This window comes from Pocillopora damicornis, chromosome 3 (genome assembly GCF_964200805.1).
Source record: "Pocillopora damicornis chromosome 3, jaPocDami1.2, whole genome shotgun sequence".
NCBI classification, from domain to species: domain Eukaryota; kingdom Metazoa; phylum Cnidaria; class Anthozoa; order Scleractinia; family Pocilloporidae; genus Pocillopora; species Pocillopora damicornis.
The window spans coordinates 12,801,632-12,824,567 of record NC_142672.1 but is presented as its reverse complement, the minus strand read 5'-3'; the positions used below and the strand labels follow the sequence as shown (position 1 = coordinate 12,824,567).

The following is a 22,936-nucleotide window of genomic DNA, read 5'->3' as shown; positions in this document are numbered from 1 at the left end:
GAGAAGAGTCAAAGGGAAGGTTACTCTACGCTGTTTGAAATCTTTTCCAAAATGAATGTTCGGCAGTAAATAACCATGTCTCTCTCGGAGTGTCATCTCATACAACTAAGGGCGATTAAATATAGAAAAACCGAGGTTTAAGACCTGGCACAGAGCAAAAAGAACAGCCAGTGAGATGGCAGATAACATTTCACCATGTCTACTTTCTACTTTTTAGGAGCTGGGTACAAGATTATTCATACCGGGAAGCCTTTGTTGGGGACTGAGGCAAACTTTATTCTCGTCACAGAACTTCAAAATATATAACTTATTTAAACTGTAACAGTGGACTAAGAGTCACATCTTAAACTCACAAAATAGTTAAAATAACATTCTTTAACATATATTGATTAAGCAATTACAATTAAACTGCAGATGGCTTTCAAAATTATGGCTTTGTTCCTCTCTGCAAAATGTTTAAGTGATTTTTTATCAAAAATATTGTTGACAGATGTTCATTTCTCAGGTTGGTGTGTCAACATGCACAAAATGACATTATGGAATGGTAATTTTCATCACCATTATAACTATTATAGGAGCCTGTTATAGCCTAAGCATCTTCAAAAAATTAGCCTGTGTAATTTCTGTTCATCATAGGTAATTCATTTTGATCTTCTTCTCATTCAACCATTATTTTTGCTATTAAAAATGGAGGTTTTCTGCAAACAACCAAATGATATTCAATCGTGAAAAAATTGTATAATGTTTCAACAACTCTGTGTAATCATTTTGTTGGCCAGAGTACAAGTAAGTGTGGGTTTATCTGCGTGAAATTTAAGATACAGTTGATTAAAATAAATTCTAAGATGCAGAGGGTGTTGATTATAACATGTCAGAATGAGCGTTCAATTTCTATACAATATTCCTCAAAAGAGACTCGAAACTCATACTAAACACTCAATCTGAATCTTTCAAAGCAAATTGATTCACCATATAAACACTTTCTGCAAACTGCATTTGATAAAAATAAAATGCAACTTAACTTTTCATGCTCTCTATTCAATATTGAAACTCACAAAATCTGACTTGCATGCATTTAAAAATGCTGACAGGACTCATTGACACATCTTTCAACAAATCTATGCCATTACCAATATCTATCCTGACAAACCAAATTTATAATTTTAAGGTTTCCTTCCCTTCAAACTCTTCCCTTTTAACATGTAACTTTTCCCTATAATATCCATACATCATCCAGAAGACAGGTAATGAGAATACTCAAAATTATTACTTAGAGGTTGTTATCTTGATCCAACACCAAATTCTTGTAAGTTATGGACCAAGAAATTTGTAGTGGCAAAAGGAGATAATTAATAAGCAGATCTTCCGAGTTAAATTTGAAAGTTAACCCAAAATAAATGTTGCTGAAGTCCCTTTACAGGCTCACAAGGTCACTTTCTAGACAAAGCTGAGAAGTGTGGACTAGAAGAATAGGAGGAACTGCTTCCATTACGGCTCTCTGAATCATTCTGATCTACATGTTTGAACCCAACATGCAGTGTATCATCAGTTGAAGAATTCCTTCTTTCAAGCCCTAACATTTGGCGGCTCACAAGCTTTGCATAGAGTCCATTTTGGTGGACTAGCTCTTCATGCTTTCCTTGAGCAATAACTTGACCCTGGTCAATAACAACAATTTTGTCAGCTTTCTCAATAGTACTCAAACGATGGGCCACTATCAATACTGTGTGGCCAGTCAAATTCTTGTAAATTGCATCCTGGACAAGATGCTCACTTTCTGCATCTAAAGCACTTGTAGCTTCATCCAGCAAGAGGATTCGAGGATTACGAGCTAATGCTCTAGCAATAGCAACTCTTTGCTTTTGACCACCCGATAACTGCAAGCCCTTTTCACCAGTTTCTGTATCATATCCCTCTGGCAAATCATTGATAAAAGCATGTGCATTGGAAAGTTTGGACACATTTTCTACTAAACTTTGGTCAATCTCAACATCATTACCAAGACCATATGTAATGTTTTCCTTGACTGACCTAGCAAACAGTACAGGTTCCTGACCAACCAGAGCCACTTTGTTGTGCAAATATTTGTGATCAAAATTCTTCACTGGGATTGAATCAATCAAAACTTCACCTGAAGTTGGCTCATAAAAGTGTTCCAGAAGACTGATGCAGGTGCTCTTTCCACCGCCACTAGGACCAACTAAAGCAATCACTTCACCTGGTTTGACGCTAAACGACACACTATCCAAGACTGTAATATCTGGTCTTGTGGGGTATGCAAAGGAAACATTCTGAAATTCAACTTCACCTGAAACTTCACTAGGAGTCACAATGCCACTGTTCTGAATTTTGGGTTCTCGGTCAATGAGTTCAAATACTTTCTGAGAGGCACCAACAGCCTCCATAAGACCTGTATATATCTCTCCTACTTCATCTATATAAAAGCTAAGTTGAAGTAGATACAAAATGAAAGATACTAAATATCCACCACTCAGTTCCCCCTTCATTACTAAATGACCTCCATAGAGTAGAACAATGACGTCGATGGCAAGGGAAAGGATTTCAGTGCACCATCTGTATCCTCCATACAAATAGGACTCCTTGACTTTAAGTTTATATATTGCATCTTGTTTGTTCCTATATTGCTCATATTCACCATCTTCATTTGCAAAACTGCGAACAGTCTTCATAGAAGATACAACTTCTGCTGCAATTTCATTTGCCTTTGCAGTTTCTTCTTGAACTTCTGTTGCCAACTTCTTGTAGTAGTCTCCATAAATGTCTGAGATAAATGCAACCAAGGGCAAGCCAACCAGAGTTACAGTAGTTAACTTCCAAGAGAGTTTGAACATAAAAACACATGTACCAATGGACTGGACACAGTTACGCAGAAACACATTGATGTTTAATCCAACTTGATCGGACATCTTTGTAGTGTCTGAGCTCAGACGTGAGACAATATCTCCTGTCTTTGTACTATCAAAGAATCCAATTTCTTGTGTCACAATAGAACCAAATAAAACATTATTGATTCTCCTGGTAAATCTTGCCGCAATCAAGTTGAACAGCCCACCACGCAAGCCTGCCGAAATTGCTGTGCCAAGTGATATAAGGGTCATAATGAGAATAGCATTCATAAACTTGGTCTTGTCCTTATCAATGGCAATGGCATCTATGACCTGTCCTGTATAATATGGAATGAATATTTCACCAGTTGCTGCAAGTAAGAGGAAAACAGATGCGAAAGAAATGTAAGGGATGTCTGGCTTGCAATAAGACATCAGTCTCCAAGCAGAAATATTGTTTTTCTTCCCATTGGTGCCACTCTCTTCTGAATCTTGAAAGTCGTGAAAAGTGAGGAGACCCTCTCTTCCTTGTATCGAACCAGTGTCTTGTTCTGAAGATAAGGCCGTAATTTTGATTTTAGAGAGGAAATGCCACAGACCATTAGCAATCACTGTGCCAACTACAGTCCATCCCAGGAATGACAAAAACCAAATCTTCGATGTTCTGTCCAAGTTACATTCCGTGCTCACAAGGAATTTGGTTACAACGAAGACAACAACTCCAACACTGTAATAAAGCCAAGGTTTCTTAAATGCAGTTATTCTAGAAACTGCTTCCATTTTGCGTTTAGAAAACAGTACTCCTAAGGCGGCACCAAGTAAAGTACAACAGCGTACCAAAGACAAAATCCACAAATCAAAAACCGATGAACAAAATTTGAATTCTTCCATTTGCGAATGGGTATTAAAACTAGAAAAGTACTTTCCATGAATTAGCAACACACCAGATATTAAGGCGTCCATAACTGCTCCCAAAAAGCAGGAAAAGAGCACTTTGGTCAACACATGTCCACGCGAGCAATTCGCCATAATTTTTCATAAACAGGTGCAGGTGAACAAAGTGATTAAACTTGGTTTTGGCAAAGTTTGCTGGAAAATTCACTTCACGAACGTCTCTGTTGAGTGTTAACAACGTTGTTGGTACGTAATCTTACTTACTCCCGGCAAAAAAATCAGACTTAATCCGGCAAAAGGTACAACGCTTGCCTCGTGTCTTCGCGACTTTGCCGCGAAACATTCGTATTCTTTCGGAAATACTCGGAGAGGTCTGAGTACTAGGAGGTGTCCCCCAGTAATCGCGGTCACGTGCTACTTCCTTGCATGCTACAGAGTACGATCGGCAGAATTTAGCGAAGATGGTTAGTTTCGTCAGCGATTTTTTGCTTTAATTATGGAACACACTCTCAAATTAAACGTGCGTATTAAATTTGATTCTTTTTGTAGCCGGTGACTGCAGCAGCTTCGCAAGAGGACCAGGAAAAACTCTTGGATGAGGCCATCCAAGTTGTGAAGTCTCAGTCATTTCAGATGAAACGATGTTTGGTAGGTGTCGATCCTTATCGGAAATACCACCTTTCTTTTGTTTTTGTTTTTTTTTCTCCTTTACCAATTTTGAACTCACAAATGCAGGACAAGACAAAGCTTATGGATGGCTTGAAACACGCATCAAATATGCTAAGCGAATTGCGAACGTCGATGCTGTCACCAAAGAGTTACTACGAGTTGTGTATCCTTTTTGTGCTGGGTACTGACAAGCTTCCTATGTAAACTGATGCGAGATTTAACATGTCAACATTTGGCCTTATTCCTAAACGATTCATATTTTACTAATTTATGTCCGGATTAAATGTCTGTTATTAATTGAAGTTTTTCTAATCGTTCGCGGGAATTTTATGAGTTGATGTGTTAATTTGATCAGTTCTTCAATTGTTATCTTGGTCTCCTCGAACCTTTGGATGTTAAGTGTTTCCCGAGAGCAAGGTGTCTCTCTTTTAAAGTAAGTCTGTTGTTGAAGCCTTCGCTGTGTTAACTTGTTAGAAAGATTTTTTTCTCTCATCGTCAGATTTACATGATGTTGTCTTAATATTAACTATTGATCACAGCTGTATTTGGTAGACTACTGTTGGAGAAAGCATTGTATTATTTTCACTTTTGGGAAGTTGTTGGATTTGTAGAAATTTTTTAAAATTATTTCTGTGCATTTCTTTTTCCACCCAGTTGGTTGTCTTGATTGATCTTGAGCAGATTAGAATGGTGATAATTTTTTAATTTAGCTTTCAGAAATATTATTTAAATTGATGGTTCATGTGATTTTTGCATGGATTTTATTCTCAAATGGTTTGGGAAGTGCCTTTCTAATGTGCCTCCTTGCAGCCTTTTTGATCACCTGGCATGACACTTCTTGCAAGTATCTTCTAAGACATGGCCTGTCTTAAAGGAATTACAGGTGTCTTTGGGCTTCTAAATTACTTTGGTCTCCTCTTGCCTTAACAGTTTTACTGCTCTTGAAACTACTCTGTGAAGAGCAACTAAGTGAAATCCTTAACAAATATCAAGATATGGCAATATCTGATGAGCTGCGGCATCTTGAACTTTTCCTTGTGGACGAGTTCCAGAAGGGCCGCAAAGTGGCAGATCTCTATGAACTTGTTCAATATGCTGGAAACATTGTCCCAAGATTGTAAGTATTTCAAAACTGCATTAATGCTTTGTACAGCGCATGGGACTGATATATTTCATGCATTGTTTTTTTTCCAGTCCAGTGAGCAGTTGAGGTAGATTTGAAAATGGTAATTGAACTGTGTGGAGTGCAATTTGGTCTGGAATCATATGCATGATTTCTAAATTGAAGAAGTGTGCAGCACAAGTTTGATTTGAAATCACAAGTATGATTTCAGACAAAAATTGCACAACAGGAAGTTTGTTTACCACTTTAGTACATCCATTTTGAAAATACAAAATTAGGTTGCTCAAATACAGGATTTTTTTTAGTCTATACAAATAATTTATTGATCCAGTATGAAGCTGGTTTGTAAAAGGGTTGCAAGAGCTGTCTTTTATTTCCTTCTAATGTGATTGGTTTCTTTAAACAAGGCTTTAAAACTGATTGGTTGCTGTTCTTAAGTAAGGTTTGCCATTGGCTGGAAAAAAGATGTGATTTAGATGAAAAAAATTGGTGCAATTGATGAATAAATTGCACTTCTGAGATCCAATCAGATTGTAAGGATCACCAGCAATTTCAAAATGGATGTAATAAAGATCACTATTATTTTTAACCTTGAGGAAATTGTCAAATTTGAAGCATATACTGGTAAATTAGTGATGTGACAACCTATAATATGAATTTTATGGTAAAAAATGAATGTCAGGTCAGGTTTACTTTGTTCTCCCCTTTGTTCCAGTTACTTTATTGTGCTGAAAATCAAATACATTTACAACTATTTTATGATGAAATAATTGTTAACTTCAATATTTCTCTGGTTGGATATTGTCACTAATCTGTGCGATTTATTGTCCTTAATGTTCTATGGAAAAAAAAATTGACAACAATCCTGTGCTGCACAAACCAATATGATAATGAGAATTTTCATGTATCTGGGAATAAAAAGGTTTAAAGTCATAACTCTGTTTGCCTTAGTAACTTTCTTTTCTGATATTTTTTTGTGTAAGGTATTTGCTAATAACTGTTGGAGCAGTTTACATCAAGGCCAATGAAGCATCTCGCAGGGATATTTTGAAGGACTTGGTTGAAATGTGTAGAGGTGTTCAGCACCCTCTGAGAGGCTTGTTTCTTCGTAACTACTTGTTACAGTCAACAAGGAACATGTTGCCAGATACTGGAGAAGAGGAACCAGTGTAAGATACAAATGTTCTTTGTTAACCCTGAAACCCTAAAGAGTGATGTGCATTTAATTTCTCACAACTGTATCACCTCTGAATCAAACATCAAGGTTTTGAGAATAAATTAAATAAATGTGAACTCAAGAAGTTCTCGATTGTTAGAAAAATTCTAGTTACATTGGAAATATTTAGAGAACAGCATAGAGAACTTGCATACTGATATTAGGGTGTAAAGGTTAGATTATGAAAAATATAGGGAGAATTCACGAACTTACATGTATCATGTCTGGTTGGTTGAAACTTTGGGAGAACAGAAATGTTGCAGCAGCAAAGTACTTGCCCCCTACTTTTGACTGTGGCAGAGGTTGGATTCCCCTCCTTCACATGTGGTTTGATTGGGTTCCTTTTCCTTGTCATGAGGGTATTTCAGTCAATCAATCAGTCAAATCCTTTATTCTAAAATGAAAATTGTTGAAGCTATAAAGCTTGCAGTTCATTTATCTAACAGTCTAAAACCTGAGATTTAAAGCTATCTTGAAAAAGGTAAAATTAACTAAATTTCATGCAAATTACAGTATTTTGATTTCTTTTGGTTCTCTGTTTTTTCCATCCTCCAAAAAAATGATATTTGCATTCCAAGTTGACCTAGAAAGAGGGGATAAAGAGAAGCTCTTTATGGATGTACAGATTAAGATTGTGCAATTTCTTCTGACTAACATATCCTGAAAGGGTTTTGTCATGCTATGCACAAATTTAGCTTTTTCATACTTGAGTCATTCTTAGCCTAGGAAAGAAAAGTGAAAAAGATAGAAGCCAGTACAGTCTGCAGGAAGCAAGGAAAACAAGTAGTAGAATTGACTTTTCCAAGGAATGGTTAAAAAAAAAACTGCTAACAAGAAAAGGGTTTGGTAAAACTGACCTTAAGGTAAAGGGAATGTATGTAGTTAGAGTTTCAATTAAAATGATGTAAGGTTAGAGTGTTCATAGCTTACTTTTTGTTCGCAGAGCCGACTCTGAGCACCAAGATGGCACTGTAAAGGATTCCATATCCTTTGTGCTTTTAAACTTTGCTGAGATGAATAAACTTTGGGTTCGGATACAGCACCAAGGCCACACCCGTGATCGAGAGAAGAGAGAGAGAGAGCGGCAAGAGCTGCGCATTCTTGTGGGAACTAACCTTGTCAGACTGAGTCAACTTGATGGAGTTAATGTTGACACTTACAAAAAAGTAAGTTTATCTAATTATTGCTGCTGCCAACTCATTTAACTCCCAAAATCTGACTGCTAATCCCTTAAGCCCTAACATCAGTATTCAGAGATTAGCACATTTTTGTACATGAGCAGCACCTTTAGTGAGGTGATAACATGGTGACTTGGAATAGGCCATGACAGACTACATTTATAATCTATTTTCTCATTCAGACAGAGAAGAAGTACCTTGTACTTCCTTATATCACAGATCTCTAATATATTTATTGATTGACTATTAGGATACTCCAATGTCATTTTTACATTTATGCTCTGTAGAAATCACCAAATTAACCTTGTAGCTGCTACCTCTTTAGAATGTCCTTCCAGGAGTATTTGAGCAGATAGTGAGTTGCAGAGATCCAATCGCTCAGGAATACCTCATGGAGTGTGTTATTCAAGTGTTTCCGGATGAATTCCACCTGAGGACATTAAGCAGTTTCCTCCATGCTTGTGCTGATCTTCATGAAAGAGTGAACATCAAGAACATCATCATATCACTCATTGATAGACTTGCTTTATTTGCAAACAGAGAAGATGGCGGAATACCAAGTGATATAAGATTGTTTGATGTGATGTCTGAACAGGTCTCTTCAGTTGTTCAGGTAAATGATGTGATAAATAGAGATTGGTCCATGGAAAGTGCGTGCAAATGATTTTTATCCATGAGTTGTGATGCATCAAAAAAAGGAATGAGTGAATGCAGCAAACAAATTAGTTTTTTGATGCATCGCAACAAGTGAATAAAAACCATTCAAGCACTTTCCATGGCATGATATTTTATTTCATTTAAACTGAGATTTTTTCACTTTTCAATTCAAAGATTGGAAGTGAACAACTGTGAAAATACACCATTCGTCCAATCAGAGACAAAAACAAAGTATAAATCTCAGTATGAATGAAATAAATTAAGATGAAAGTGACTTTAACACAGCCTTGCTATTCTCTCAGAAAAAGTCACAAGGTTATTTTATCAGTAATATCTGTCAGCATTTAAAAAGCAATCTAGACTTTGTAGAATAAGGTTCTTAGCCATATTTTAACTGTCTAAATAGACTCCTGTTTTTTTTAATCTGTAGAGAAGTTATGGATACATACTGTGTAGCATTAGGTCATGTGCCAAACCAAAATAACACTTTTTTTAAGTTATCACAGATTACCGTAAAAACCTGCATTTAAGCCGCACCTTTTTTCCAAAATTCTTCACTAGAAATTGGGGTGCAGCTTATCTGCAGGAGCATTTGAAAAAGGTGTCGTAAATGCCGACGCCAATGTCCATTTTTGTGTTCGATCTAATGCCTGGTAACTAAGCTTTGAATGTTCCGCTCACATTCTTGTTGTAATGCAAAAATCTATGGAAAAACTGTGTTGAATGAAGAAATTCCTGTCAACAAATACCAGAAAAAGATCAATGATATGTCAAAGTTGGTAGAAATGATGTTCATTATAATAAAATTCTAAAATTGTGGTAAGATTTTGAAGTATTTTCCGTTGCGGTGTTAATTGTGAGTTTATGTTCGATGAACAGTGGATGAAGAAGACTTCTCAAGACTCAACTTTGGATCTCTTTTGATTTCTTTCAAAAAACTTTTTTCTCCAAAATTTGAGCTGCTAAATTCAGGGTGCAGCTTATCTGTGAGTTTTTACACTACTAGACTATTCAGCAATAATAGTATATTACTGGAACTAGAAATTAAGTAACATTTTATAGATGTATAACTTCTGCATGTTACTCCATAACTTTTATTTTTAGGCACGTGGTGAGATGCCAACAGAAGACATTGTTTCTCTTCAAGTATCCCTGATTAACCTTGCCTTAAAGTGTTACCCTGAGAGAGTGGATTATGTCGACAAAGTTCTACAGTACACCTCTGAGATTTTCAGCAAACTTGATATCTCTCAGTAAGCCATAAAAGCATGTTCTGTTATGTAGATTACTTTATACCTACATAGGTAATTAAAAATTAACCAGGCAAGTAAGGATTTTGATTAGAAAAAGAAAAATAGTCTCTTTTTTAAAATCTCAGTCATACCCATGACAGTTCCATCCTAAAATGTATGTTGCTACAACATTTTAGCTACTTTATTTGGATCCTTTTAAAAAGCAATCATCCCTGCTGTATGATTATCTCATTTAATATGACTATTTTTTGATTAATATGACTATTTTTTATAAGAAAGTCTCATAAAGGTGAGTTTTGGAATTGGACTGAAATGCAGCTGGTGTTGGGGCCTTCTTTTTTTTTCATTTTTGTGAAAATTATTTTTCTACTGCAATGTTTTCATTTAAGTTTGCTTTTGATAACAAATCTGCTCTGTTACATTTTATACATGTACATCTTGTGACAGCCATGTGAGAATTTTTTTTCTTTTTCTTATTTCCAGTATGGACAAGAACAATGCAGTTTCAAAGGAACTGACGAGACTTCTGAAGATCCCTGTTGATTCCTACTGCAACATTCTCACACTTCTTCAGCTGGAATACTTTGCTCCATTGTTTAAATACTTTGATTTCAGCTCAAGGAAAGAGATGTCACTTTATGTGATTACCAATGCTGTAGAAAGTGCAATCACAATCCCCACCCAAGAGCAGGTGAGTGAAAAACTGTCAGTTATGATAGAAGTACGACTTCTGTGTAGTTGTCTAGTGAGCATACTAGATTCTGGATTTGGGAAGTGCTTGTTCAATTCCAGGCTATTGTGCACTCTCCTGGAAAAGACATTTTCTTCATGCAATGCCTCTCTTTGTGTGGGTTATAAATGGTAGAGGCATGTTTTGAAGGAAAACTGATGAAGTTGTTGCTAGACAGTAGCTTGTGATGTGTTAGGGCAAGTTATGCAGGAGTGGAACAAGAATAGTCAAGTTAACTTCTGTGAATTTCCTGAGAATCTGGTCGTCTCTCTGAATGGATGTTATGTTCTGTTGTCTTTTTTTTCCATTTGCCTATATATATTCTGGTTGTACTCTAGGAAATTCTAATGAATTAATAAATTCTCAAAACTGACTTGAAAGGAATCTGATACATTGAGTTCGGAGAATTCATGTTTGTATCTCTTTATCTCAGGTTGACTCAGTGCTGAACCTTGTCTCCACATTGGTTTGCGACCAAGAAGACCAACCCTCTGAACAAGTGAGTACTTCTCTACTGAGAACCTCTCATGTAAACAATGCAGTGTCTTAATAAAAAGTGAATTGGACTCTGGATCAAAGTTTGGGTTTCAAACCCTAAGTGGAATTGTTTATAATATTTTTTTTGGGTTAGACAGTGAACTTAAACACTACCTTTCTTCATCTGGGAAAAGAAATTGGTAGGGGGGAATCTTTAAGGGAAATCTGATGAAATGTGGTGGGTACTTTTCAATGGACTGTCATCCCAGCCCAGGGGAGAGGTAAAATATTTATGTGTCATGCTACAGAAACTGGAATGGGTTGTGGCAACTTTCTGAGTTATTTTTATATATGGACTTGACTTGTTCGATGGATAGCTGCCATGTTTTTCACCAGTATTTTAATAGTATTTTTGTTGGAAATATTTAGTGCAGTTAGGATGATAAAAGGCAATGACCTTTAATTTGTTTTTATGTCTCATCTCATGCAGGATGATCCTGAGGATTTTATTGAGGAACAGAGTCTAATGGGAAAATTTGTGACACTGTTGAGAGGTGACAGTCCTGACCAACAGTATCTGGTGAGTTTTTTGTTCTTTGTTCCTGACACTTAAATGTTATGTGCATTTAGAGGGTATTTAATTACACAATGCAGGACATGTCACACAGAGACGGCAAAGAACTTTTCTTGTCTCAGGGGGGAGGGGGGGGTAATTGACACTTAGATGGTAACTTGTAGGTCCAGGACAAAAAGTGCCCCAAAATTTTCAGTTTTTTCATCATATGAAAGCAGCACTCACTGTCACTTGTAATTAATAGAAGTTTAGTGTCAGCTTTTAGCTTTCACCTGCTGTCAGCAATTTCCTGATTTGTTTTGTCTGCAATTGTGCTAGATTCTCAATGCAGCAAGGAAACATTTTGGAAGCGGTGGAGAGAAGAGGATTAAGTTCACTCTACCTCCAATTGTCTTCTCAGCATTTCAGCTTGCCTACCAGTACAGAGATGCACAAGACGAGGTAAATCTCTTCTGCTTTTTTAAGTTTTTCACTGGCCTACAGAAGTAGCAAATATATTGATTTGAAAAGAGTCGAGGTAGCTGGCTGCAAAGGGAAGACCTACGGCAATATGTAGTTCCTTGAATTGAGAAATTTTGCTCAAACCATTTTTCTGTGAAGGAAAACATTGCAGCTTTGTGTGAAGTGTGCGCTTTGCTGTCTATTTACTTATTTATTTATTTATCTGCGTGTGTATTTTTCTAGGACGATAAATGGGACAAAAAGTGCCAGAAGATTTTTCAATTTTGCCATCAGACGATAGCAGCCCTCGCCAAAGCAGAATACGCTGAGTTGTCTCTCAGGCTCTTCCTCCAAGGTGCACTTGTAGCTGACCAAGCGGGCTTTTCTAATGCTGAAACAGTCGCTTATGAATTCATGAGCCAGGTTCGTTCATTTTTTCGTTATTTATGATCTTGTAGTTACAAAGATATTGGTGTCTTTTCTACCGTTTCTTTTCGAGAGATTGGCGACCTCTTTTCGCCCTCGTCCCGTACATGGAGGATGTATAGGAATACGAAAGGATAAGGGAACATAATCAAAGAGGTTTTGCGACACTACCAGCCACGGGAAAGAGAATAAGACTTCTTGCGCACTTTGAAATTTTAATTTGAAATGCGTTAGAAATGAGACCTGAGGGACGGGCCAGGGAAAATATCAATATTTCATAACTCCCAATTGCCGTCCGTGTCTTAAAAACTTTTGTGCTCAAGCTCCCTTCTATGAAAAATTGTGTGAGAGAAGGCTTGAGAGATGCCGAAAACTGCATCGAAATCAGAAATGACTCTCTGTAAGAGGTGGTGTTTAATTAATGTTGAGTGGCCATTGCATATTTTTATTTGGGCGTTCCTTGCACAAACTCTGAACGATTATTGTGAGTATCGAATTTTAGATGATTAGATTTCATTTCTCAGCCCGTTGACTTTTCGTTCCTTACCTTTTTGCGTCTATATTTTCAGGCTTTCGCAATATATGAGGATGAAATTAGTGATTCAAAAGCCCAGCTGGCCGCCATTACCTTGCTAATCAGCACATTCGAAAAGATGAGCTGTTTCGGCGAGGAAAACCATGAACCCCTGCGCACTCAGTGTGCTCTAGCTGCCTCCAAACTGCTCAAGAAACCGGATCAGTGCAGAGCAGTTGTGGTGTGTTCACACTTGTTCTGGTCTGGAAAAAGCCGCGAAGCTGACGGGGGAGAGGTAAGGGTATTTGTCGCGCTCTAACACGATTCGTGTTCACTTTATGCGAATGAAACCGGGATAAGATCCGTTGCAGTAGGACTCCTGGTTTAAGAGTTAGGACTTATTTCGTGTGATTGTTACCATGATCCTGATTTGGGGCTTTTGAAATAGCGTTTTTTGTTTCTTTTTCAGTGTCAAGACAGCAAGCGAGTCACAGAGTGTCTGAAGAAAGCTGTTCGAATCGCCAATCAATGCATGGACAGCACCATTCAGGTGCAGCTGTTTGTGGAAGTACTCAATCGCTACCTCTACTATTTTGAACAGAAAGCAGACACGGTAATATACCAATCAAATTTTTAGCTCATGTTTAAAAACGCTATTATAGTTACGAAAGACTCATTCGCTTCCATGGATGGCAGCTATTGTAAGGACAGACGTCCGCGTACCTGTGTGTCATATCTCTGGCGTGCGTGTCACTCCCTACTTAAGCTAGGGGGGAACGCACACGAACCTAAAAGGAAAGAAGGTGTGCTACTTCGAAGGGGTGTATAAAAGAACTAGCTAAGCTATTTCAAAGAAATATTGGGGAGGTCCCTTGATTTGATCCTCAGCATTTTCCCGATCAACTACGGATGATAAGTAGGGTAGGAACGAATTGCAACATGAGAAAAATCTGTCGGTTTCTGGGTTTACGTCTGACTACACAAAGCAAAGTTATAAACTTAAAAAGGCTCAGAACGTAACGATCATGTTTTCTACGTGCCCCCCTTAAAAGGATTGTTATAAGTCATTACAAAACGAAGTCTAGATATCGTGGCAAATCAGGGTTTTATTGAAGGGAACTGGGAAAGGAGAGAAGTCGCGTAACTAGATTTAAAATGAAAGATGTCGCGTTAACGAACAAAGAAATCCCTGGACAGTAATATCAAGGGTTGTCATCGTGACGTATTCTTTCTTTCTCCAAATATCAGGTAACGGTTACGGTGATAAATCAGTTGCTGGAGAAAATACGTGAGGACCTTCCTGGTTTAGAAGGAACAGACGAAACGGAGCTGATAAGAAAGCACTTTGAAAGCACCGTAGCCCATGTGCAGATCAAGAAAGAATCACAAGACGAAGACTCGCCTTCATACGAAGAGATAAAGATATGAAATTTATTGCCCAGTAGATAATTTTTAGTTAAATAAGTAGTATAACAAGTAAAATTGAAAGAGTGCTGCCAGACAAACTGACAACATGATTGATTATAATGGATCTCTTATTTGGGGGAGGCCCGAAGGACCATCATAAATGTTCCATGAATACAGGCGTCCCTTTATTGGACCAAAGTTAGTGTTCCTAGAGCAAGGTGTGTTTCTAGAGAGGTGCCACTATGTGCCGTGCAGGAATGTGGATGAAAATGAAAACGAGGTTGCCAGGAAAATGAAAACGAGGTTGCCATGAAAATGAAAACGAGGTTGCCATGAAAATGAAAACGAGGTTGCCATGAAAATGAAAACGAGGTTGCCCAAGATCTCTTCCTTTTCACTTATGAAAGCCGCGATGATTGGTTTGAAATGAGACGTGAAGCCTTCTATGTCACTTTAATTGACTCACGTAAACGAAATCAAATCTTGCTGCAATGTTCATTCAATACCATTGCGAAGAATTCATGGAAGAGAAGTCTGAAGAGTTCGTCGGACTAGAACTTACCTGGTTCCCAATCTGCTTGGTTAAATCTTTGCCAAATATCGTGTGGTCAAGGAAATATGTAGAAGAAAAACACAATACCTAGTTAGGTTCATTTAAGAATTTTACCGGACTAGTTCTATTGCAGTGTAACCTTGTTGCAACCGTTTAATTCACGCTTAATCGAGGTTCTGTACGTTTTCCACCCAGAAGATGTTGCGTTACCTAAGGGGGTTAGTGGCTGGGAGAACCACCTACTGATTAGTATTTTCGCGTTTGTCACTATGTGATATTTTGTCATGCGACGTAAAAAAGGGATTAACTACCTATGTTTATGAATATTTGCTTATGTTCATCGGCTGGTCCAAATCTTGATGTAAGTCTATGCGGTAATTGTGGATTGAAGTTGGGAATCAGAGTGGAAGAATGGAATGACGATGTTAGTCGGGTTCTACGCTCGAATTTCTCTTCATCTGATCTTGTCACGCACAGCTTGCTGCGGGGCGACTATGAAGGGGATTATGGATTTCGTAGTCAAGAGAAGTACTTTTAGTTTATCTGTAAAGAGTCAAAGAAAACCAAATTTGTGTATGTTAAGGTGGCTATTCTGAACTTGATTTAAAGATTGTAAGCAGGATTTGTTTTTCATGGTTCAGCCAAAGAGCTTTTTTCTGTTTATCTTATGAAATTTCAACCATATTGGCGTGGAATCCTGGGCAGCATTCTGTGTTCTATTTACACCTACTTTCATAATAAGACCACGGTTAAATCCATTTTTTGTGAACTTTAGTTCTAACAGCTTGAGGTCAAAGATCATTTTCATTAACATGGCCTCACAGCAAACATTGTTTAAAAATGAATTTGATTTCATGGACATTTTTGAAGACAGCAAGAGATCCTGACAGAAAACTGTGATAATATTCCTGGGACTCAATTGCATCCAAGCTCGCTTTTTTCATGATATCGCTTTAAGGTAAAGTTAGTGATTTTTTTTCCTATTGATCCGTTAACTGTAGCATAATATCGATGTAAAGTCCAAAATTCTTCAAATAAATATGGATTTTTAATTATTTTTGCGGCTTTTCATTCTAAGAAGCTCTGCATCCTTTACCCAGGTAGCTAAGAGCGAATTTTATTCGTAGAAAAGTCAAAACGCGGAAGAATTGCGCGGAAAAAATTCACTATTAGTGGCATTAACTTCCGTGTGAATTGTTTTTCAGTGGGGTTGGACAATGCGTGTATAATACGTGATTGAACACAGCGAAGTCCAATTTGGCAAAAGGGAATTTGATTAGTGGAATACAATTCAAGCACGTGAAAAATTGCCTAATGTTCATGTAGTGCAAGGATTGTGTATGTTCTGAAAGGACTTTGGACGTTTTTTTCATGTTACGTAATGGAATATAAGTTGTTTGGTGTGTGAGTTGTGAGTAAAGGAGCGGAAAAAACCTTTTTTAACCCAGTGATGATACAAATGATGCGAATCTTTCACATTCCGATAGATCTCAACTTAATCGACGAGGCTCTCGCGAAGGCCACTACCATGGCACTTATCAAATGAGCCCCCTGATTACATGACATCATTTACAAGAAAACAATACCCAATCGCTGTGATTGGTGCAAGATATCAAAATGCTGTGATATGATTGATGCGAGATACATACCCCAATGCGGCGATCTGATTGGTAAGAGCAACACACCACTCTACACGCCAACACAGAGATTTTTTTTTGCAAAAAAAAAAAGACTCAAAAAGAGGCTAAATAATCAGAAACAAACAGACAAAAGTTAAATGCTACTGAACTCATCTCAATGAAAAGTTCCAGTGAGTGAAAGAAAAGCAGAAAGACATCACTGTCTCAAATTTACTGACTGGCTTCGCTTATTTCTTTTCAATGATTTTGAATTTCCCTCCAGTTCTTACAGAAGAAAGTGATTTCACATTCAGTTGTACTAACTGCGCTTTTGCCGATTGTTCTCCTGATAAAGAAGTGTCAGGTAGCGTGAATTACATGGTGAGCTGAAAGTAAGGGAGGTCATCGGTTCCACCGGTGATTGGAAAAGAGAATGGAAAGAGAACAAAATGTGCATACCGAAGTTTTCTCAAGCTTGACTAAGTACACTTGAGTGTGGAGCTTTTCTTTTTTTCTCTTTCCTTTCGATTTCAATTTTTCATTTTAAAACCTTAACACTTGCATACTGTATTGCATGAAAATTGTCCGGAAGTTTTAGCTTGCAGATAAAGGATAAACTCTGTCTCGCGGTAACATTTTTGAAGTGCAGGACATGAGCAAGGTCGTACACGCCGTGTCTTCTGTTGTTCTTTGAGTTACAACCTTGACTTGCTTGGGACATTTTACTAAAAAAAATCTGAGAAGGTACCACCTACTGCTAAAAGCACGGACATAAACAAAAGATTCTTGGTCGCCTGCCTTCTTCCTTGGAGAGTTTTTTTTTTCTGGCGTTTTGTCATCATATTTCTCATCTTCCGCGGGAGTTGTTTTGCGTATCAAGGATAATCAACAAATTCTGAAAAAAAAACGGCGAAATTTTTTTTGTTACTTGTCTTTTACCATGATCTTAAACACCACCTACCCCTTCCTCTGTTTTATACTCATCAAAAACAGTCTAATGTTGTAGACCAAGATTCTCGATAACATTTTTCAGTTCCCCTATTTTTGGTGTAAGGAAATATTTCAAATGTAGAGTAAATGGAACCATCAAGGTTCTAAAATAGCAGAATCCCTTGAAGCTTAATTGCAAAGGCCGTTAACAATAAATAAGTAACAACTGTAATGATGCTTGAATAATTTAGCAAAATGTACGGATCATGATCAGCCTCTTCAGTAACCCATTCGAATATTGATTCTATAATAAATTTAAATGAGCGTTTTAGAAATCGAGAATACTGTGATAAAGCTTTTACAATATCGTGGTGTTCAAAATGGTGAAAGTAATTCTCTAATTTTTTTCAAGTAGACAATCAATTTTCATCGAGTTCCTCACTAAAATCCTAAAAGGTATTGTCTCGTCAAACTTTAATTATTTTTGGACATGACAATTTGAAATTTCCGGCTTCACAATGCGTCACAAATTATTGCTCGATAATTTTTTGCCGTTTTAAACATTTTGTCATCTTCAAAAAATTTCGAATAGTTCTAGTTTGTTCTTATACTAAGCGGAATTTTTTCCGCAGGAATATATTTATAACGGTAAGAAAATACGCTTGTGGAAGTGTAATTCGTTTTGAAGAGATGAAATATTGTGACGAATCGGTGAGAATTGTTTTTCAACCGGGTCGAATTTTACACAAAACCAAATGCCTTTTACTATTCGAAATCGACAGCAATGTTCTGTTTTTGTAAAATGAGGCATGTTTTTGAACAAGGCTGTCTAATGCCTAATATTTCCTCAACTGGAGGTAACATGTAAATAGTACGTTGTAAACAATTTTTGCACCTGCAAATTGAAACGACTTCAATCGATAAGCCTTTGAAAGGTTTTGGAAATTAAGAAAAAGAAGTGACAATTTTTTTTATTATTATGAGTTGCGACAGCAAGGGATGGCATTGTTCCAAGCGCACTGAAATTATTGCTCTTTAATTTTAGCTTTCATTTTTTTCGGCAGCACAAGATTGAAAGGTTTTATTTAACTTATATTACGACCAAGAAATGTTCATGTTAATGAGGAAAACTAAATTTAGCGAAAGGGTTTTTTGACGCTTAAAATTGTAACCTAGAGCAATTTTTCTTTTACTGCAATTTTAAAACATTTTTATTTAATGGAAGTATTGTTTCCTCTCCTTAGAACACGTTTTATTTTTTTTGCACAAAGTCGTTGAGGACACAGCACAATTATTTTGAAATTTATTACGGTTGAGTTTTGCTTTCATTGTTTGTCATGTTCTACCTTGAAAAACATCGAACTGTTCGTTTTTTTCACTGCCCTCCTGCTGTTTTACAACCCTCCTAATCAGTCCGTGAAACTGAAAAACAAGGCATATTAGTCCAAAAGCTGTCTGCAGCAGGTAGGACTGTAGAATAAAAACAACAGAAATAAACTTATTTCATGACGGCGATGTTTTCATCAAGACAGCTGGCTAAAGGCTATTGGCACAGGATGCTTATTTGAATAGATCAGCGGACAAGGAAAGTAGATTGTTTTAATTTGACTCTTGATTGGTAGAACGCGCTGGAAAGCTGGCTTTTTTAAAAGCTACTTCAGGTTATGGAAATTAAACAGTCGTGGGGTCTGTAGGAAGGAAAAAGTCGTGGAAAGTCTCAAAACGTGAGGAAAAAAAATGGGTTGCAGCCCTTCGCACGCTGTGATCATAAATTCATCACCGACGCACGAAACGATATGTTTACAACCCAGGATATACATGGTTTCCGAATCCACTCTCTGTCTTTTACAAGACGTAGGAGAGTTGAAGGTCTACAACATCGACGAAAGAAATCCTCAAACCGCTATTGAACGCTTTCGAGGCGCTCAAGAACAACTCCAAAATCCACTGATGTTTCATCCTCATCTTAGCTCGCGGCATAAGCGGATAAGCGAAGGTGGCGATTTGCAATCGGCTGGTTCGACGAGCATTGCAGGCGATCCGCTCAGTGAGGAAAATACATTGGTTGGAGAAATCGCTCCACACGACGAAGGTAGTGATGTCTGCAGTGAATCCATCGATAAAATGTGCGACAATACAAACCCACGGATACAAACAGACTCTCCCGGATCTCCAAATGCACATTCTGTAACTGTTGAAGTTTACAGTTACAAACAAAACTCAGATGGACTGGATGAACAAAGCCAAGCGATGAACGGTATTGAAACAATGGAAAATATGGCGAAAGAGCTGAGCATTGCTGTGAAACCTGGAACTTCGGGTGCTTTGATAGAAATAGGTCGTATATCTGATGAGCGAGGCAACATTGACGAAAGTTTTGACAGTGTGGAAAATCACGAAAAGGCGATCGTCGCGGTAAATAATGACGTTTTGGTTGCTGTAACAGCAAACGAGAAAACTAAGACAAATTCCGAGCAAGGTGTTATTAGCGAGAGCTTTGAAAACGCAGAAAATCTTGACAAGAACATCATCGCTGGAAACAGTGGTGCCGCAGTTACTGTAGAAGCCATTGAAAGAAGACAAACATTTCCTGAACAAGGTAGTATTAGCGAGAGGCATGCACCGCACGAGGATGTTGTAGACATGAGTAATTCGGTCAACGAGCCGACATTAATCGCTTGGACAGAAGTTGCCGATCAGTCGGCGCTGATCACGGGAAATGAAACGTGATAGACAAAAGAAAAAAGCGAATTCGGAAAGCCAAAGAGTCGAAACGTCTCGTAGTTTTACGGCGGGTAATTGAACATCGTATATATGTGTATATTTCGTGTAGTGTTTTGTCCTAGGTAAGATTTAAATTGAAAAGGAAAAAAGGGGAAAAAGCGAGCATGTAAATGAAAAAAACTTGTCGCTTTTTATACCTAAAATTGTGAATGTTTAAAGTTTCTCATTTCAGTCGAATGCCCCAGAAACAAAAGTGGAAACATGTAGATTATATGATATGCACCCTTATGTTGTCATGTTCTTGGAGATGATCCTCAGGCAGAACAAAATATTTTCAATCGCCATGCCTACCAATTAGCTTTACATAAAAAAATTCGATCGTTTTTAATAATTCGTCAGTGTGTGATAACAGGAACATCAACCGAACGCTTAAAAAAAAAATGGTCTACGTGCAGCAAGCACTGATGAAATCATGTTTTGATTCGCGATTATCCTCATCGCAGAAAACAAAAACAACAAAATTCATTCTTTAATCCCAAAAAGTTATCAGGCTAATTACAATTTTAGGAAACAGAGGAATTTCAATCTTAATCGTTGTAAGACCGACAGAGCGGCAACAAGTTTCATAAATATGTGTTGCAGAAACAGTTTGTACAATTAATTAATGTGAAGTTACGCAATTCAGTTTTATCTGCAATGTAATTTTAATAAAACACAGTCTATCTATCTATCTATCTATCTAGCTGATAAAAAAGTATTCAGTAACTGATTCTGCGTGTGGCATTACCGACATTAGCTTCTGTTTCTCTCTCTTTTTAACGCAAATTTTATCACGGCATGAGAAATGGACATGCACTCAAGTTTAGCTCCATAGCAAAGCGTTGTTCTGCTTTCTATGTCGTTTTCGCGTTTTATTTCGAAAAGTGTGTACAATTTATGCCATTTCCTTCACGGCGAGAATGCATATTACGTAATTTCCAAAGCAACCTCTTAAAACATGTCTCAAAAACTGTTATTTTTACTTTCGATTTGCAACTTTGTTCATCGCTCTAGTTCATGAATGTTTACTTTGGGGTGAAACAATACAGTTACGAGGATTTATTTAGTTGTTTCCTCAGAATTTTGAATACAGGATGCGGTTTTTAGCAAATGAATGGGCAGCTGCACTCTCTCCCTTGTTATTTGCATTTGGTCTGGAAAAGTTGTTAAATTATGATTCAGCTTTTTCTTTGTTCAGTTTTTTTTTTTTGGAACGGAGCAACTGCGTTTCAGCAGTGCAAGGAAGTAGTAGATACTTTGGGTTGAGCGTAATTCATTTTTTGCGGGACCCTCTTCTTCTATTTCTAGAAAACCCAACACAAATACAATATATGTATATACACATAGATACGTGTATATATTAGTCACCAGCCAGGAGGTCTGTATTAGGAAAAACTGTGCCCGAAGTCTGCGCTTAGTACAAATGTCCAAATTCAGTCCTCGGACTTGAAAAGATTTACCAGTAATGTTTTCGTAATAGAACTCAAAACTTCGCTCATCGCTTTATAACGAACAAATTGTTTGGGAGAATTCAGATATTAAATGAATGAAAGTTCCATCGATTAATCCAATTTTAACTTTCTGAGTTACTATTTGTGATTATCAATATCAATAACAAACGGTTTTAAGGTCGCGTTTCAACCCATTGAATGACAAATTTTGCGACCACAAATCCTTTTGCGAAACCATTTTTTGTTGGCCACTAAAGTGATTTGAGAGAGAGAGAGAGAGAGAGAGAGAGAGAGAGAGAGAGAGAGAGAGAGAGAGAGAGAGAGAGAGAGAGAGAGAGAAATGGCAACGAAGCAAAGGAAAGCTAAGGATGTACTTGGCGACTCACAAAAGCGTTACTGTTCCCGTGGGCAGAGACAGGAAAATCCGGACCGCGCTGAGAACCAATCAGATTTCAGACCTCATTACCGTAATTTATGAGAAAAAATAAACACACGTAACAGAGCAGGAATCACTGATGCTAATACGCGGCATACATCTCTTAGAAATTTACGCACGTCAGCGAAAACTAACACCAAAAGTAAATGCAACTCAAGAAAGAATGATAACTTGCGAAATGATAGCTGTCAATTAAGTGGACCATATGTTTCCTCGAACTTTGAAATTGTATGCGGCGATGAAAGTACCACAGCGTTCAACTTTCTCAGAAAAGAGTCGGTACGCTGGCTTGTATGTCAACTTTGAAAGCTACCTCCGAGGAATAGAATCCTGTCTTTGATTTCCACCACAATTAACGCAAAGGGAAATGCAATGGTATCATTCAAAATGACTTTAAAACTAACATCGCTTTAAAATGGGCCGCGACACATCTTCGACATCTTACGCAATTGCTTCCCCTTTAAGCCCCCAAGTGTTGCCGGGTTATGGGAATGATATTAAGCTATTGAACTATCTCCCTGTCATTGCGTCAAATCGAGAGAAAAGAGATTTGCAGGTGATATTTTCTATTACAGTGAAATGAAATTACATCGTTGATAAACACTCTTGATAGCCTAAGGGGTGTTTCTGCTTCTAAAGGGATTCACTTTCTTTGCACGAAAACAACACGTTTGCGATGATGTCTTAGAGTGCAGTGGAAAAATTTTCTGTAGTATTGAAAAGATTGCCTTGAAAAAATAACACTCATGAAAAGACTCCATTTGCGATTTATCTACCAC

The 22,936-nt window shown here is 37.5% G+C and overlaps 3 protein-coding genes across 3 annotated transcripts; 2 read left to right on the top strand and 1 right to left on the bottom strand.

The window, feature by feature from the left end:
• Positions 1 to 251: 251 nt before the first annotated feature.
• On the bottom strand, positions 252 to 4,074 carry LOC113675600 (ABC-type oligopeptide transporter ABCB9). The gene has a single exon (XM_027192191.2). The coding sequence runs from the start codon at positions 3,873 to 3,875 to the stop codon at positions 1,431 to 1,433; it is 2,445 nt and encodes an 814-aa protein (XP_027047992.2). The 5' UTR covers positions 3,876 to 4,074; the 3' UTR covers positions 252 to 1,430.
• Positions 4,075 to 4,148: 74 nt separating this feature from the next.
• LOC113675620 (vacuolar protein sorting-associated protein 35) lies at positions 4,149 to 16,013 on the top strand. Its single transcript, XM_027192214.2, has 16 exons — positions 4,149 to 4,204; positions 4,290 to 4,388; positions 4,476 to 4,572; positions 5,403 to 5,526; positions 6,516 to 6,701; positions 7,692 to 7,914; positions 8,252 to 8,539; positions 9,688 to 9,836; positions 10,320 to 10,527; positions 11,000 to 11,065; positions 11,534 to 11,623; positions 11,936 to 12,058; positions 12,302 to 12,481; positions 13,054 to 13,293; positions 13,468 to 13,611; positions 14,247 to 16,013. Exons 1-16 carry the CDS (start codon positions 4,202 to 4,204, stop codon positions 14,424 to 14,426), a joined length of 2,400 nt encoding a protein of 799 aa, XP_027048015.2. The 5' UTR covers positions 4,149 to 4,201; the 3' UTR covers positions 14,427 to 16,013.
• A 1,837-nt stretch (positions 16,014 to 17,850) lies between these two features.
• LOC113675638 (uncharacterized) lies at positions 17,851 to 21,332 on the top strand. The gene has a single exon (XM_027192230.2). It carries the CDS (start codon positions 19,245 to 19,247, stop codon positions 20,235 to 20,237), a length of 993 nt encoding a protein of 330 aa, XP_027048031.2. The 5' UTR covers positions 17,851 to 19,244; the 3' UTR covers positions 20,238 to 21,332.
• Positions 21,333 to 22,936: the final 1,604 nt, after the last annotated feature.